We start from the raw sequence: 14,966 nt of genomic DNA, 5'->3' as shown, positions 1-14,966 counted from the left end.
CCCACAATGAGGCAACCATAGTCAAGTTAGCAATCATTATTGTGTGGACCTACTATCAAATAATGTATATTCAATATAAAAATAATGTGCATTCAGTATAAAAATAATGTACATTCAGTACAAAAATAATGTACATTTAGTACATTAAAAATGTACATTTTATTATGGTCCACACAGCTGTGTGAACCATGGTCCACACAATAATTTACCGTCAAGTTAGTCAGACTATTAGTTTAGTTCCCATTTCCCATTTCTTCACATTTTGTTCCCAAACTCCTTGCCCCTTTTGCTACTCAACCCAATTCATATCCCATTCTTTGCTCTTTAGCCCAATTTGCACTCCCATCCATTTATTAGTCCATTGGACCTAACCCCGCACCCCTCTTTGACTTATTAGGCTCAACCTACACCCCTCCTCTACTCCGAGCCCGAGACTTAATCACTTTATTAGCAAATTATTTGTGCTGCTATGGTCCACACAGTGCGACATAGATCATAACAAAAAGTACATTTTTAATACACTAAAATTTCATTATTTGTGTACTGAATATATATTATACAAAATAATGTATTTTTAGTACTCATAATGTACTTTTCCTTAATGTAATGTACATTATTTGTGTAATGAATATACAATTATACATTATTTGGTAGTATGATCCACACAGCTGTGTGGACCACGATTGTGTTGGTAGCAGGATACATCTTGCCTGATACTAAAAATGAGTGCCCTTCACTTTTGCCAAACAAATTTGAAAAGAAGACAAAAAGGAGCTTATGAAATCAATACAAAATACAAAATGTACAGTGCCCAATGTAGAAAATTTCTAACTAAAATGAATGAAGCTACTTGTTAACATCCATTTTGCTTTAAACTATATCTCTGGCATATAGCATCCATAGTGCTCTCACTTACACCATCAGTTGCATCTGCAAGGTGAAGAAGTTTTTGGAGTTCATCTGATGGCAACAGTACCTACCAAGACCATCCATAATAATGTTCATCAGCCATTCATTTTGTCATTACCAAAAAAAAAAAAAGGAAGATACACATAATAGCAGTAGTGCTAAGAAGGAATGAGCACAAACATTGAGGAAAAGCATTTGGTAATATTAGTAATTTGCTGAAGTGAAGATGAAGAAAAACTTCTAGTCATATATGTCTAATCTGATAAGACAAATTTTTAAGGATCTTGAAATGCAGCTACTGCCCAGGATGTTGCTTCATGTTCATTTACATAAAAGATAAAGAGGTTGCACACAAGAATTAGTAAAACAATGGACTTGAGAAATCAAATGTTTGAAATTCTTACCCACATAGGATCCTGGTGGTTGTGGTATTTTCCTGAATCAACTTCTGTACTTCTATTTGTATAACTAGAATCAAGAATTACACATTTAGCAATTACAGAAGGGGCAATAACTATGCCTAGCTATTAAGCTAATATATCACTAACTTGCCCATGGATTTTTCTCTTGAAAGTCCAAGCCGGAGCCCTTTCCAAATTGCACCACTGATTACTCATATAAAACTGACAAAATACCAACAGCATCAACACTATTGCCCATACTATGCATGCATTATCATAAGCAGCAGCAGAAGCATAAGAATTGATGAACCCTTCACCATTAACACTTTTTGAGTCTCTATATGACAAGATATTAAGCAGCAGCGAAAGAAGAATTAATTCTAGAGCATATATTTTTGGGTGGTGCTGAATCTGTTGTAACCCTTGATGACTTTATGGATGGCAGCAAGGAAGTCTCCCTCACTAACTCTCTCCCTCCTTTCTCGGATGGCAAACATCCCAGCCTCCGTGCACACATTTCTTATGTCAGCACCTGAACCAAAGAGATGAACATGGTCAGTCGGTCATTCCCCGCTTTTCTCGGGTGGGTGCTTTTACTAACAGGAGAAAATCTTACCAGTAGAGTTTGGACAAAGACGAGCCAACACTTCAAACCGGATATCTCTTTCACAGTTCATTGTCCTTGTATGAATCTTGAATATCTCTGTCCTACTTGGCGCATCAGGCAAACCAAACGCAACGTGCCGATCCACCCGCACAAATGCGGGGTCTAGTAGATCAGTCCTGAAAATAGCAGTAGAACAAGTTGATCAGACAATTAACTTGGTAATCAAAAAGTTACAAGTGCCACTCTCGGTTACAACAGATTATTGGCCTTTTTAGTTTGAGGCCGTCTAGATAAACTAGACTGGACAGTATCGTGCGCACCCTCGAATAGTGGCTGAGGGTTTTACTCGTCACTCAAAAAAAGAAAACAGAGTGAAAGTTGTGAGTTGTGTGACCTGTTGGTTTCCATGAGAACCATAATGTTCCGACGAGGATCAATGCCATCAAGCTGGTTTAAAAGTTCAAGCAGTATAGCTCGCTGAACCTCAATGTCTCTGTCCTCACCATGACCCTCAAACCGTGAACGTTTCGCCGTCCTCACTATCTCCTTACCATGACCCTTCAACCGTGAACATCCAATGGCATCCACTTCATCAAAAAACAGTATACAAGGCTTCTTACACCGCGCCATCTGCACAACATACATATAAGCATTATCATAAACAAATGACAACAGGATCCCTATAGGTGGTTTCAAGGGGACATATTGTGGGTAAGGACGCAACAAGGTCAAGCCTTGACAGCTGCAATGTGGGGGTGGCTCCTTGTGAGCAGTCCTACCCCCTAATGGGTCATTGAGCCACAGTGATTTATCCCTCCACAATTTTGTCCAGACGGAGCGTGGGAGCCCGAGGCAAGCTCCTTGTGGGCACTAAATATTGGTCCTCCCACCTAATGGGTCGCTGAGTGACAGTGATTTATCGCTCTACAATCCTGTTGGGCCGAGGCCCTTTGTGTGCAAACAAATGACAGCTTGCAGGAAAGAAAAAAAAATATTGAGAATGCATGGAATTGTTATAACTTAACCTGAAAGAGTTGGCGAACCATGGGAGGTCCTTCACGGATAAGCACACTACTGATGACACGGATAAAGCAGGCAGAAGTTCTGTTAGCCAGTGCTCTAGCTACCAAGGTCTTGCCAGTACCAGGAAGGCCATGGCAGAGAACACCTTTAGGCGGCTCAATTCCCAACCTAGCAAACTTCTCTGGGTACAGCATAGGCAACTCAACAACCTCTCGCAGTGTTTTGATTTGCTCTCTACATCCACCAATGTCGTCGTATGTCACGTTTGGCCTTTCCTCAACTATCATCATCCTCACATTATGATTCATTTTGGGGGGCAAAGGAACCATGATTTTATATGTTCTACGATCAACACTGCATATATATACAAGTATCAAAGTAAAGAAGCAATAGGCATGAGTGTCTTTTTTTTGGATGACCGGGAGAAATCCGTAGCCACTACCAGAAGGTGTGCACTAATCCCACCTCGTGACCTTAGGACCACAAGGAGGTGAACCAGTCTAGGTTGTTCATAGCCAACCGGCTCAAACCAAGAAAGCTAATAGGCTCTCCCGCCAAGAGTTGAACTTGTAACCTCCTCGTGGTTATCAAGTCAACAACTTAACTTGGCTAGGGTTGCCCGGCATGAGTGTGTTTTTAGGAAAAGAAAGAGAGATTAGATTATACATGCATACCCAACTCGCATGCCCTCTTCAATATCTGTTGGAGGAACTGTGTCACCCAATCCAACAACATACTGCAGCGCAGAGCAGATAACAACTCACATTGAGGAGAATAATTGAAGGTTGTTCCACAGATGAGTAGAGCAGAGAGGAAATGAGTTCATACATGTCTAGGACCGTGGAAATTTATGAGATATCTTGTATCTTTAGAGTTTGGATTGATAATCCTCGTACATGTTGCTACCTGCTCCAAGTATGTATCCAATTATATATAATATAATGCAATGCATAATGCAACTCGTAAAACAACAACCATATATATATATAAATGCCTCACAGTACAAACCTACCTTAAGTGCTTTATCCGCCCCTATTAATATTTGCATATCAAAATCTCGATCCCATTTGCTTGGTGGAGCTAAGGCAGTATTATTGATCCCTAATTCAAGAATGAAAAACCATAAAATATGAAGCTAGCTAACCCTCTCCAGTCTCCACCAAACCCCAAACCTAACAGTACAGTTATGGGGAAATTAAATTTTTGAGAAAATTAAAGAAACATGCATACGAAGGGGGAGTAAATCCTTTATCTTCTTTTCCAAATTTTGGATTTCCTCCTCTGCCTCATCTATTGCTTCTACGCAAGGTCCAATATCCTGCACCAATAAATCATTTCACTACTTCCAACAATAAACCAATATTATATATACATTCTCAATATGATATGATATGGAGATCGAACTTCTTCACCAATATAATAATATTCTCAGTAAATACAAGCTAGCTAGCATGGAATCGTAATTTGAAGAAGCGAAGAATTCAGATTAGAAATGAGTAAAAGAAAGTTTGATAGAAGAGAGAGAGCGCACATCAGTGTTGGGGAAAGCAATGTCGTCTTCGTCCAGAGGTTGTTCCTTCGTTTCATCTGATTCTGATTCTGATGGTGATGAGGACGCCATGGAATCTCCTTCAAAACCCCAGTCTCACACACGTCTTTCTTGAGAAGAAAAGGCGCCACACCCGTTTCTTGATGTCTCTTGAATTTATATATACATAGCTCTCCCCTTTTTTTGAAGTAATTTCAATTCTAGTCCCCAACATTTTTATTTTATCATTTGATTGCATTGCATTATTAGTTTTAATTTCTTTTCTCAAATTTATTTCTCGTCGGGATTAAATTTGACCCAAAAAAATTCTTAAAGTATGAATACGATAAGAATATAAAGTTTAAAAAAGTTAATATGATCAAATTAAGATAATACGGAATATAATTAATTGTTTGAATGATAACATGGCATCATAATCAGAAGATTAAAATTGTTGTATTAACTTGATGATCTTTTTGAACTAGACCTATCACGAAATTGGATTAGTCGGAGCAAAATTGACAACGAACACAAAAACTATAATAAGAATATTATGTCACAAAGTCCTTGCCCAAAATAGAGAAGAGACCAAACGATGTCTAAAATGAGTATAAATCTTGCTATTTACAAGTGTAGGAAACCCTCATTTGACTGAGAATAAATAGTCCTTTTGCAACAACCACTTATAACATTTTATAAGGAAAGAAAGACGGAATAAAAGATAACATGGAGTACAATAGTATATATAAATGTTGTTTATGCCCAATAATGTACTACTCGGTAACTCGGCACTGAACAAGCTAGCCTGGCTAGCGGCCGATGTGATCACCTACTACCTAGCATCATCTAGCTAGCATGACCACTATGATTGAGAAGCTTTGGTGGAGTGCCTAACCACCTTACTCCTTCATTTGTTTCTTTTCTAGTCTTTACGCATCTAGTCTCCTGAATTTTGTATCTCTTTGTACTTTGACCTTCAAATTTCTTATATTTCATGTTTTGTACACAATTTTTTATGATACTTGTGCTCCAACCCCTAAACTCTAACCATCTTCGCATTTTGCACTATTTGCCCATGAGTTTTGTGCTTCTCCACTTTTTGCCCCTTGAATTCCTTGCATCTTTAGCCCTTTTCCACCAAAAAAAAAAAAAAAAAAAAAAAAAAAAAAAAAAACTCTTTAGCCCAATTTGCAGTCCCATCCATTTCTTAGCCCATTGGACCCAACCAAATAAGAACTGAAAAAGAAAATAAATCCAAGAATAAATAAATAAATAAAAATCCTCCCCTTCCTCCATTTGGCCATTTGGCGCATCATTTATTTAACAAAAGTAGTACAAAACCAAAGAAACACGTGTGCGTGTTGGTAGCAGGATACATCTTGCCTGATACTAAAAATTATTGCCCTTCACTTTTGCCAAACAAATTTGCAAAAGAAGACAAAAAAAAGGAGCTTATGAAATCAATACAAAATACAAAATGTACAGTGCCCAAGGTAGAAATTTTCTAACTAAAATGAATGACGGTACTTATTAACATCCATTTTGTTCAAACTATATCTCTGGCATATAGCATCCATACTGCTCTCACTCACACCATTACTTGCATCTGCATGGTGAAGAAGTTTTTGGAGTTCGTCTGATGGCAATAATACCTGCCAATACCATCCATAATAATGTTCATCAGCCATTCATTTTGTCACTACTCAAGCAGATCTTGTCTCAGCTTAAGTTCCTAAAACTAGAAAAGATAAACAGGTTGTGCACAAGAATTAGTAGAACTATGGGGGCTTGAGAAATCAAATGTTTGAAATTCTTACACACATAGGATCCTGGTGGTTGTGATATTTTCCTGAATCAACTTCTGTACTTCTATTTGTGTGTATTGTGTTTTCATTTGAGTTTTGATTGTTTGGGAAGTTTGTTGTTAACTGAAGAAGTTTCTCACTGCCCTGATATAGAAGCAAGACACAAAAAATGATAATTAGAGAGCCTACAAAAGCTCAGACATCTAGGAAAGAAAAAGGCATCCTAAGCGTCATTGTAAAAGCTTTAGAATTAATTCTAGAATGCCAGGCCAATAACCTTGTGATCTAGTGACATAAAGTGACTCTCCCATATGGGAGGTCATAGGTTCGAGTCTCGGTGAAGTTAATATTGAGAAACTAGTTATGAACAGATATTACATTGGAACAAAACAATCATAAGACAACTGTGTGTTTTTTATACAAGGTATGTTTTGCATCTTAGCGTGACAATAATATTGACTCACCTGCAGAGCTCTCCAGTGGGAGTATGTCCGGAACAATATCCAAAAGAAAGGGATATTAGGAAAAGGTAACACCTATAAATCATGAAAATGTTTGAAAGAATTAAGAGTGAATGGAGAAAGGTATGTGTATATGCTGAAAGGAAAATTTGACACACTGCACAGGTCTTTATAGTATACCATGAAGACTGTTGTCAATGGAAGCAATGAAGCTGATCCATACAAGTACTTTTTGTGAATAATTGTTCCCCTGACCAAGTAACAAAAATGTTATTCTAATCACATTTAGGAATTTCAAAATAACAATACCAGAATCCAGATAATGGCATTCATAAAAAAGTATGTGCTAATAAAAATGCTATAATACTAAATGTTAGACCCAAAAAAATTTAAGGTAAATGTGGATTTTTCTTCAAAAAAAAAAAAGAAGGTAAATGTGGATTTTGGGGAAGGAAGATGAGAGGAACTCTCCCTCTGTTTTTAGAGTGGCTGTTTCCAGAGTTTATACCCACAACCTAACGGTCAATGGATGAGCACCCAGCCACCCAAGTAGAATTACCTGAAGGCTATATGCTGTACTCTTCGGCGAACAAGTAGACCATTTAAACTGTAAATTAATTATATATAAAAAAATGATCAGTCCAAATGATAAACCATGAGGATGACAATGGAATCATCACTAATCTGTCTATATTTATAAGCTTCTGCAAACATAGCATGCATGTTGATCCGAGTTCCATTTAAGAATTACTTTTTTTTCCTAGCATTTGTGTTCAAATGAAACCAAAACACCATATTACAGTCAGTTTTTAGGGGAAAATGGGATAATAACACATCACTAAATATTCAGAAAATCCCACCACAGTGGTTAGACATGATAGATGAGAAGCATGAACCACTGCTTAAAAACAGTCCAAGTAGAAATGATAGTGGCAACAGCAAGGCACTTGCTAGTTGTTATGATGAAAATTGAATCAGTCCAACTCAAAAGAGGCACAAATTGAAATACGGAGTAAATAAATAAACCCAGAATGCTAGCATAACATTCTCAAATTCACATTTGGCACAAACACAATTTAGAAAATAACTTACTGTTAGCATACATGACCAAAGTATTAGCCAGTGATGGCACAAGCAATGAGTTTTCTTGGATAAATTGTTATGAATATACTTAAACAACGACCATTCAAAACAAATGGACGCGAAACACACCTGGATGGATAAATGATTTCAACTTTATTGACCTCTTTGGTAATGGATTTCAGGAAGATTTCAGAAGGCTTCACACCAGACAGCATCCATAACCCTAACCTAGCATCATTAATTACACATTTATCAATTACAGAAGGGGCAATAAGCTATTAAGCTATAATATATCCGTAATTTACCCATGGATTTTGCTCTTGAAACTCCCAGGCGGAGCCCTTTCCAAATTGCACCACTGATTACTCATCTAAAACCAATGAAATACAAACAACATCAACACTATTGCCCGTACTATGCATGCGTTATATGCATAACATATTGTGAAGAGCAAGACACGGAGGGAGTATAAAAACCTGATTAGCAGCGAAATCGATTAGGAGCTCGAGATTATACCAAGAAAGCTTGTCCTTGGCGGGCTTGGAGATCCTGCTCCATAGCTCTACGAAGGTGGAGGGAATGTTGGAAGAGTGAGCTTCGCATGCGGAGGGGTCAACCGATCGGCTGAAACACCAGTTCCTCCCCTTGATCGGAAACACTATTAGCCGAGCTCTCATTCTCGATTCTGTGTTGCTTTCTCGCTAGATTTTCCGTGGACAAACACACCACCGCGCGATTCAGTGCACAAGGAAACGATGAAAATGCTAACGCGTCGAATCAAATTGAATTTGTGATCGCACTAGCAGAGTAGCAGCTTAGTTGGTTCTGGATGGTAGATTTAGTTGTTCTGTTAAATTCTTATAGGAGTTATAGCTCAGTTCTGTTAACTGTTAATTGAGTTTTTTTTTTTTTTTTTTTTTAATGTGATATTCGAGTTAAAAATTAAGAAGTAATTAGATTTTTTTTGAGTACAAGAAGTAATTAGATTTAGTTTCCCACTATTTTCTTGTTTATTGGATTGTCTAATTGCCTTCCATACATCCCCTATTTTATGTCACTGATTTGGTCAGTAGGGACTACAAATCAGCGAACTTTTCTGTGTTGAAATTCTACGTGTTTTGCTCTGTCGGGAAGAACTAACTGGGTCGTGGCCAGTTGAGAAAAAGAATTTTTATTGCCACAATATAATTTGATAAGAATGTGGCTACATATATGCTTTCAGTTATTCCAATACCATCTTCTGATCTTCATCCACATATGACCACATGCCCTCAGTTTCACAATAACCTCCGCACCAAACAAATGTCAAACATGAAGACATATTGGGCACCAAGAAAGGGTATTATTAGCACATGCCTAAGGGGAATAAATGAATACAAGGGGTGAAGGAAACAACAAAACAGCACTGTGATTCACTTCACTAATATCATACACTAATTACAGATAAAAAAAACAATCAGGCAGAGATCGAGTATGTGCACACAACGAACATAGTTAGACTGTTGTTACCTCCGTTCCCACAAACATTGAGCACTGCCGTGTCGCAATTCCAGGTTCCACCAGCTTTACTCACATGCCCCCGGAGGTTACAAGAAAATGTTGTACCAATTTGTAACTATTAACTCTCACTCGGTATCTGCAATGAAGTTTGGTGCTTCGCCCTGGCAGAGATACTCATCGCACAGTGATGCTGATCCCCAGTCCTTGCGCAGCCGCAAGATGTCTTCGGTGAAGGTGGATCCCGAGGATCCAATAAACACAGTTGACAAAGAACAGATTGTTTTGTCCAGCATAGCTTCCACCTTCAAGAAGAAAATAAACACATAAATATAGCTATATATAGGGCAAGGAGAAAAGCATATTTGAATGAGACCCGTGACTACTCTTCTAAGTGAGATGATAGCAAGCTGCATGGATACGCCATGCATGCTGAATTGTCCCATGAAATGACCCAATATAATGATCAAATTTCCAGCAGAATCTCAGTACAAAATTATGTAGTGATGAAAAACTTGGATGAAATTGAAAGTTACACAAGCATGTTCTAGACTTTAGTTCAAAACTTTTGGTGTCACTCTTCAAGAGACTAAAGGGTTGGTGCTAATAGGGCACAGCCAACTACACATCAGTATCAGATTGAGTGCAAGAAACGTTGAATATCAGCCAAAAAAAGTTCCAACAAAACCAAATGTGAACACAAGTTTATCAGCTCCCAATATTTGGTGCTAACCATTAGCTAATATTAGGTAAAACACCAGTAGCCTCGGTGTTCATTTCTCAATGTAGTATTTGGAATGCAATACAAGTAAATGCCACAATTCTACAGAATAAAATGTATGATTTTCCAAAGCTCTTGTTTCTAAATCTAAAGGAATTAGGATCCAAGGAAGAGACAGTTAAATTTTTAAAATAGCTATCAATGCATAAAATATTCATTACATAATCCATTATTAACCCACTGGACACCTTGATACTCAAAGTTTTAAAGCATCACCTTGTGTCAAATAGTAAATCATAAGCTCACCTGAGAGTTTTCCTCGAGACCATGTCTGTATAATAATGCATCCCATTTCTCGGCTGAATTACGAGCAGGCCTTTTCACAAGCGGTACAGTTTTCCCATTGAAGGTAACGAGTGACTGAAGTAAACCAGTTTCACTTTCTGCTGCATCTGTTGAGAGATATATAACTGGGGACTTGGCCCTCTCAACCACTCGATTGATACAATCTGCGGCTTGGGGAACAGGGTAGAAGCAACTTGGCTCCTTGGCATTGCTGATAAAATCGATAAGCATCATTAGAGAACCAGACATAAAATTATTGGATGGACTGTGATGTGAATTCTAGCCACTACAGTTGTTTAGATGCACTATTGCAGGGTTTACAATGCAAAGTATGTTGTGAAGCATAACAGATTAGGAGTTAACTAATACGTAGTAATACATTATTAGAGCAGAATAATCACTCTCCATTTTACAGCCTTCTTAACAAAAAGATACGCCAACCTTCTCACTCCCCTCATCTTTAATTATTGTTATTACTCTTAACGACTAATTTGATACTGTCTGGATTCTTAAGCAAGAGTGTCTTAAATAAAGACCTTAAAAGCATGTAGTGTTTAAAATTGACAGATGCATACCAAAACTTTAAGAAACCATGTCGTCGGAAATGAATTGCTATGAAGTTCCCTCCCAAAAATGTTTGTACAAATCGCTGGGCAGTGAGCATAATAAGACGGCTGGGCTCTATGAGTGTCTTGCATTCGTGGGAAATGGGACCACCCGGCTGCATCACCAGGTCTTTTTCTACATCAGCGAAGAACACATCACCAATAGCAATAACGTCATCATCTGAAGAAAACTTTGCAAGTATGTCTTGGCTAGTTCTTTGCGTTGGCTTCTTAACATCCTCATCCCAAGCAGTCTCAAGCTTATTCATTGAAACCCCTAAGGATTTCAACTTCTTAACTCTCTCACCATCCATAAAACAAGGCTGTGGCTGTGAGAAATAACACATGAACTTATCTATATGCACATGGTTCTTCCGAATTCCTGCAAATTCCTCATAAGTGACAACCACCTTTCTCCCACAGCACTTATTAATGTGATCTATATCCAAAACCCGGTGAAACTCAAAGTCAACTTTTGAGCTTGGTATAACCAAAATGCGGCCAAGTAAAGCAGCAAACAACATGTGTTTTTCCAAACAAATTAAATGGTTCGACATTTGACCCGAAACACAAATGGCAAACAAGTACTTATTTGATCTTGGCTTCCACTCAACAGTTTTCCCCTTGGACAACCTCTGATCCACCTTCCTACACCTGCCAAAAGCATTGACATCCGGATCCGTGAAATTACCCGATGCATCCAACAAGTTCCCTGACTTATGCGGCGACAAGAGAACTTGTTGAATTTGCTTGTTCAATGAAATCTGACTTAGCAAATCAGCCTGGAAATCCTCTAATAATTCTGAAGAAACAGATGATCTCGGTACAGAGCTACTGAAATCCGAGTTACTACTAACATCATTACTACTATAAGTAGAATTCACAGTGTTATTAACCTCAGAAGAACTCGAATTATTTACGAATGTATGATTCCACAGCTTGAAAAGCCCCAACTGCTGCCGCTGGAGCAGATACAGAGCCCGCAACTCGGACTCGCGCATGCGATTAAACGAAGCGTCGGTTCTAATATTGGCGACTCCAGTTTGGAAGACGTCCTTAATGTCGGTGGCGAAGTAGAGAATGAGGAAGATGAGGGGAAGGACGATAGCGATGAGGTAGCCGTATCTCTTCACGGAGCTCAAATTGAAGCGGCGGGAGCTGAATGGCCGGCTTTCGAAGCCGTTGATCTGGAAGGTGGACCGGACCGGCGACTTGCCGTTGCCGCGCCGTTCGTTCTGGTCGATTAGGGTGCGGTGATCCTCCTCTTCGTCGGAAGAGGATTCCCTGTCCATTGTGCGGCGGAGGAAGCCAAAATGGGCGGTGAGAACTAGTGGTAGGTGTGTGGGTTATCTGGCTATGGTTTCTCTCTCACGCAGAACAGTGTGTTTGTGTGTGTTTTTACAGTTGGAAGTTGTTTGTGAAGAAGAAGTGAAGCGAAGCGGATGGGCCACCGATTAGAAGTGTTGTGTCGGGTGCGGCATTGAGTTAAAATTACGCAGCATAGACCGACAGTAACTCTCTACCGGTCAGGTAAACTATTGGGCCCAACGGCCCAAATATATTCCTTCTGCCTAGGGGTATAAGGTGGGCCGAAACCCGCGGGCCAATTCTAAACTACTACGCGATGGAATGAATTATGGTCTAAATTGTTTGGGCCCTGAAAATGCGGGCCTCACGGACTTAACCCGTTCGGGTTAGAGTACTACACGTATTAATGTTTTTTGTCAGTATTTTCTATAGTAGAGAAGAGAAAAAAGAGAAGAGAGGAGTATTATTATAAGTATTAAGTTTTAACTTCGCGTTTCGGAAAGTGTATAATAATAATAATAATAATAATAATAATAATAAGTGCTGGTGTCACAACAAGTGCACCGCGTGATCTAGCGACCACCTAACTTTTTTTATCGCTCCCTTGTTAACCTAACAAAAACTCTTTAAAATCATTGATATTTCTCTAACGAATTTGTACTATTTTCATGAGGTTTATAATATAATCTATCAAAGTAGATAACCTAAATTATTTTTTAGAAAAAAAATGTACTATTTTCATCTTTTTTTTTTGAAAACTACTATTTTCATTTTCCTAATGTTCCTAGATAACCACAGCTTGTGGTGAAGTGTGTTAGAGATATATGAAGTGCGTGTGACCAAGCTATTGACTAAAATTTCGCGTCAGACGATCTCATATAATATTATTGTTTAGTTAATGTCATATGGGGTCTTCCGAATATATTAGTTTTGTCACGTTTAGTTTTAAACTTTCGAATTGAGCAACCGTGGTCCAAGTTAACAATCCATGGTCCTTCAACTTTCAAAATGTAGCTCATCAGTGGCAGCCATTTTCCCAAGCCTTTTCCGAACCCTAGACGAAGCTTCAACCCCATCACTCCCACTAATAGCCCTGTAGGTACTGAACTTTTTGAATTAAGAAATTTTTTTTCAAGATTTTTTAAAAATTAGTGTTTCTTGATTTTATTTGGATTTGGGTATTTTTCAGATTCTGGAAGGAGGGGTTTTCCGGTGAAAGAGGAGGATTTCGCCGAGAAAGAGAACGAAAGAGCGGCGAAACTCCGGTCACCGGCGAAGGGCTCCAAGAATTTCATGTCCCCGATGCCGCTTCTAAGATCTGCGCATCGCCCAAGAAGAAGGTCTTGGTGGACAGAAATGAGCCTGGTCGGTCTTCAATCATGTGGTGTGACGGTAAAGATACGTTCTTTTCATCGATTTTTTCAGAATCTACCGAATATTCGAAGCTAAAGCCCGAGATTCCGGGCAATCCGGACCATAAGGAGGGTGTTCTTCAAGGTCCTCCAGTTACAAAAGCCTTGAAAAGGGTAAAATTTGCTGAGGTGCCTTTATATTGTGATAATGTTTCTGACTGACTTTTAAATGATTGTTTGTCGTTTCTAGGATGTTGGTAGCTTAGGAAAACTTTGCTGTTTTTGCTGGTTTTTTTTTTCTTCACATTTTGTTTATATTTAGTACTTGTGATGAAGTGTGTTGGAGATATATATATATATATATATATATATATATATATATATATATATTTTTTTTTTTTTTGAATACTACTGACTCTATGGCCGTGAGGAGTTGGTGCCCTACCTTGCTGAGTGTTTTCTCCTTGTTGCCGTCCCCATTTTAACTCTTGCGTAATATTATAAAATATGGAAATAGAATTCATATTCGTACTACAATTGTGCATTATACTATGGTGATACAATTCCTATAAATGCTAGTAGCATCCATTGTTATATATAATATAAAAGAAAAGTATTTTTTTATTTACAATATTTAATAAACGGATAAGATTAAAACAAATAAATAATATTAAACAATAGTTTAAAACATTCCATCTATAATATATTTCATAACATATTTTAGAATACATAAAAAATTAAATACAAATTATGATAAAATATTTGTTATTTGTCTAAGTTGGCACAATTTATATACTAATAAAATAAAATTACTTAATAGAAATTTAATTTATAATTTATTACAAACTCCTCACGGCCACTGTGTTCGGCGAAGGCAACAATCTTCACGGCCGCGATAATTTTTGTTATATTTTATCTTAATTTATTAAAAAAAAATTTTAAAAAATAAGATAGTCATTTCGAATTCGAATATTCGAATCTAATCGAATATATTCGAATAAATTGATCGAATCGAATACGAATCGGAATTTAGGATTCGAACACTAAACGAATCCAAAATCGAATACTCATCAAAATAATCGAATTCGAATCGAATACTGAAATATTTGAATCGATTCGATTCGTTTACACCCCTAACCACAACCCAGTGTTATTAAAGTATTGGGAAATTTTGGGGTAGAAAAGTATTGGACAAATTTAGAATGACATGTTGAATTTATGCGGTGCGCAAAAAAAAAAAAAAAAAAAAAGTTTGCTTAAAAATCAGTGGATTAGACTAGTCAGCCAGCGGCGAGACGGCAAATTTACCGTCAGATGATGA

The 14,966-nt window shown here is 37.8% G+C and overlaps 3 protein-coding genes across 7 annotated transcripts; all 3 read right to left on the bottom strand.

The window, feature by feature from the left end:
- Positions 1-753: 753 nt before the first annotated feature.
- Positions 754-4,692, bottom strand: LOC116022088 (26S proteasome regulatory subunit 7-like). 2 transcript variants are annotated; one of them, XM_031262649.1, is made up of 11 exons: positions 4,472-4,692; positions 4,171-4,258; positions 3,953-4,041; positions 3,769-3,846; positions 3,615-3,676; positions 2,943-3,294; positions 2,312-2,547; positions 1,927-2,093; positions 1,458-1,842; positions 1,314-1,377; positions 754-976 (listed from the first exon to the last, which is right to left on the bottom strand). In XM_031262649.1, exons 1-9 carry the CDS (start codon positions 4,559-4,561, stop codon positions 1,691-1,693), a joined length of 1,314 nt encoding a protein of 437 aa, XP_031118509.1. In that variant the 5' UTR covers positions 4,562-4,692; the 3' UTR covers positions 754-976; positions 1,314-1,377; positions 1,458-1,690. The 2 variants fall into 2 exon arrangements, with proteins under 2 accessions (XP_031118509.1, XP_031118508.1); XM_031262648.1 differs by having other exon boundaries at positions 1,314-1,842.
- Positions 4,693-5,737: 1,045 nt separating this feature from the next.
- Positions 5,738-8,875, bottom strand: LOC116022536. Of its 4 annotated transcripts, none has more exons than XM_031263278.1 (8): positions 8,294-8,875; positions 8,123-8,187; positions 7,947-8,045; positions 7,294-7,341; positions 6,915-6,984; positions 6,738-6,809; positions 6,290-6,417; positions 5,738-6,120 (listed from the first exon to the last, which is right to left on the bottom strand). In XM_031263278.1, exons 1-8 carry the CDS (start codon positions 8,492-8,494, stop codon positions 6,057-6,059), a joined length of 747 nt encoding a protein of 248 aa, XP_031119138.1. In that variant the 5' UTR covers positions 8,495-8,875; the 3' UTR covers positions 5,738-6,056. The 4 variants fall into 4 exon arrangements, with proteins under 4 accessions (XP_031119138.1, XP_031119136.1, XP_031119137.1 ...); XM_031263276.1 differs by having other exon boundaries at positions 6,286-6,417; positions 8,294-8,870; XM_031263279.1 differs by having other exon boundaries at positions 6,102-6,206.
- Positions 8,876-8,972: 97 nt separating this feature from the next.
- Positions 8,973-12,428, bottom strand: LOC116022535 (O-fucosyltransferase 36-like). Its single transcript, XM_031263275.1, has 3 exons — positions 10,956-12,428; positions 10,342-10,591; positions 8,973-9,619 (listed from the first exon to the last, which is right to left on the bottom strand). The coding sequence occupies exons 1-3, from the start codon at positions 12,275-12,277 to the stop codon at positions 9,443-9,445; spliced, it is 1,749 nt and encodes a 582-aa protein (XP_031119135.1). The 5' UTR covers positions 12,278-12,428; the 3' UTR covers positions 8,973-9,442.
- Positions 12,429-14,966: the final 2,538 nt, after the last annotated feature.

Source organism: Ipomoea triloba, chromosome 6 (assembly GCF_003576645.1).
Source record: "Ipomoea triloba cultivar NCNSP0323 chromosome 6, ASM357664v1".
Taxonomy (NCBI): Eukaryota; Viridiplantae; Streptophyta; class Magnoliopsida; order Solanales; family Convolvulaceae; genus Ipomoea; species Ipomoea triloba.
Note: the sequence above shows the minus strand (reverse complement) of the source record. Positions and strands in the feature narration are given on the sequence as shown.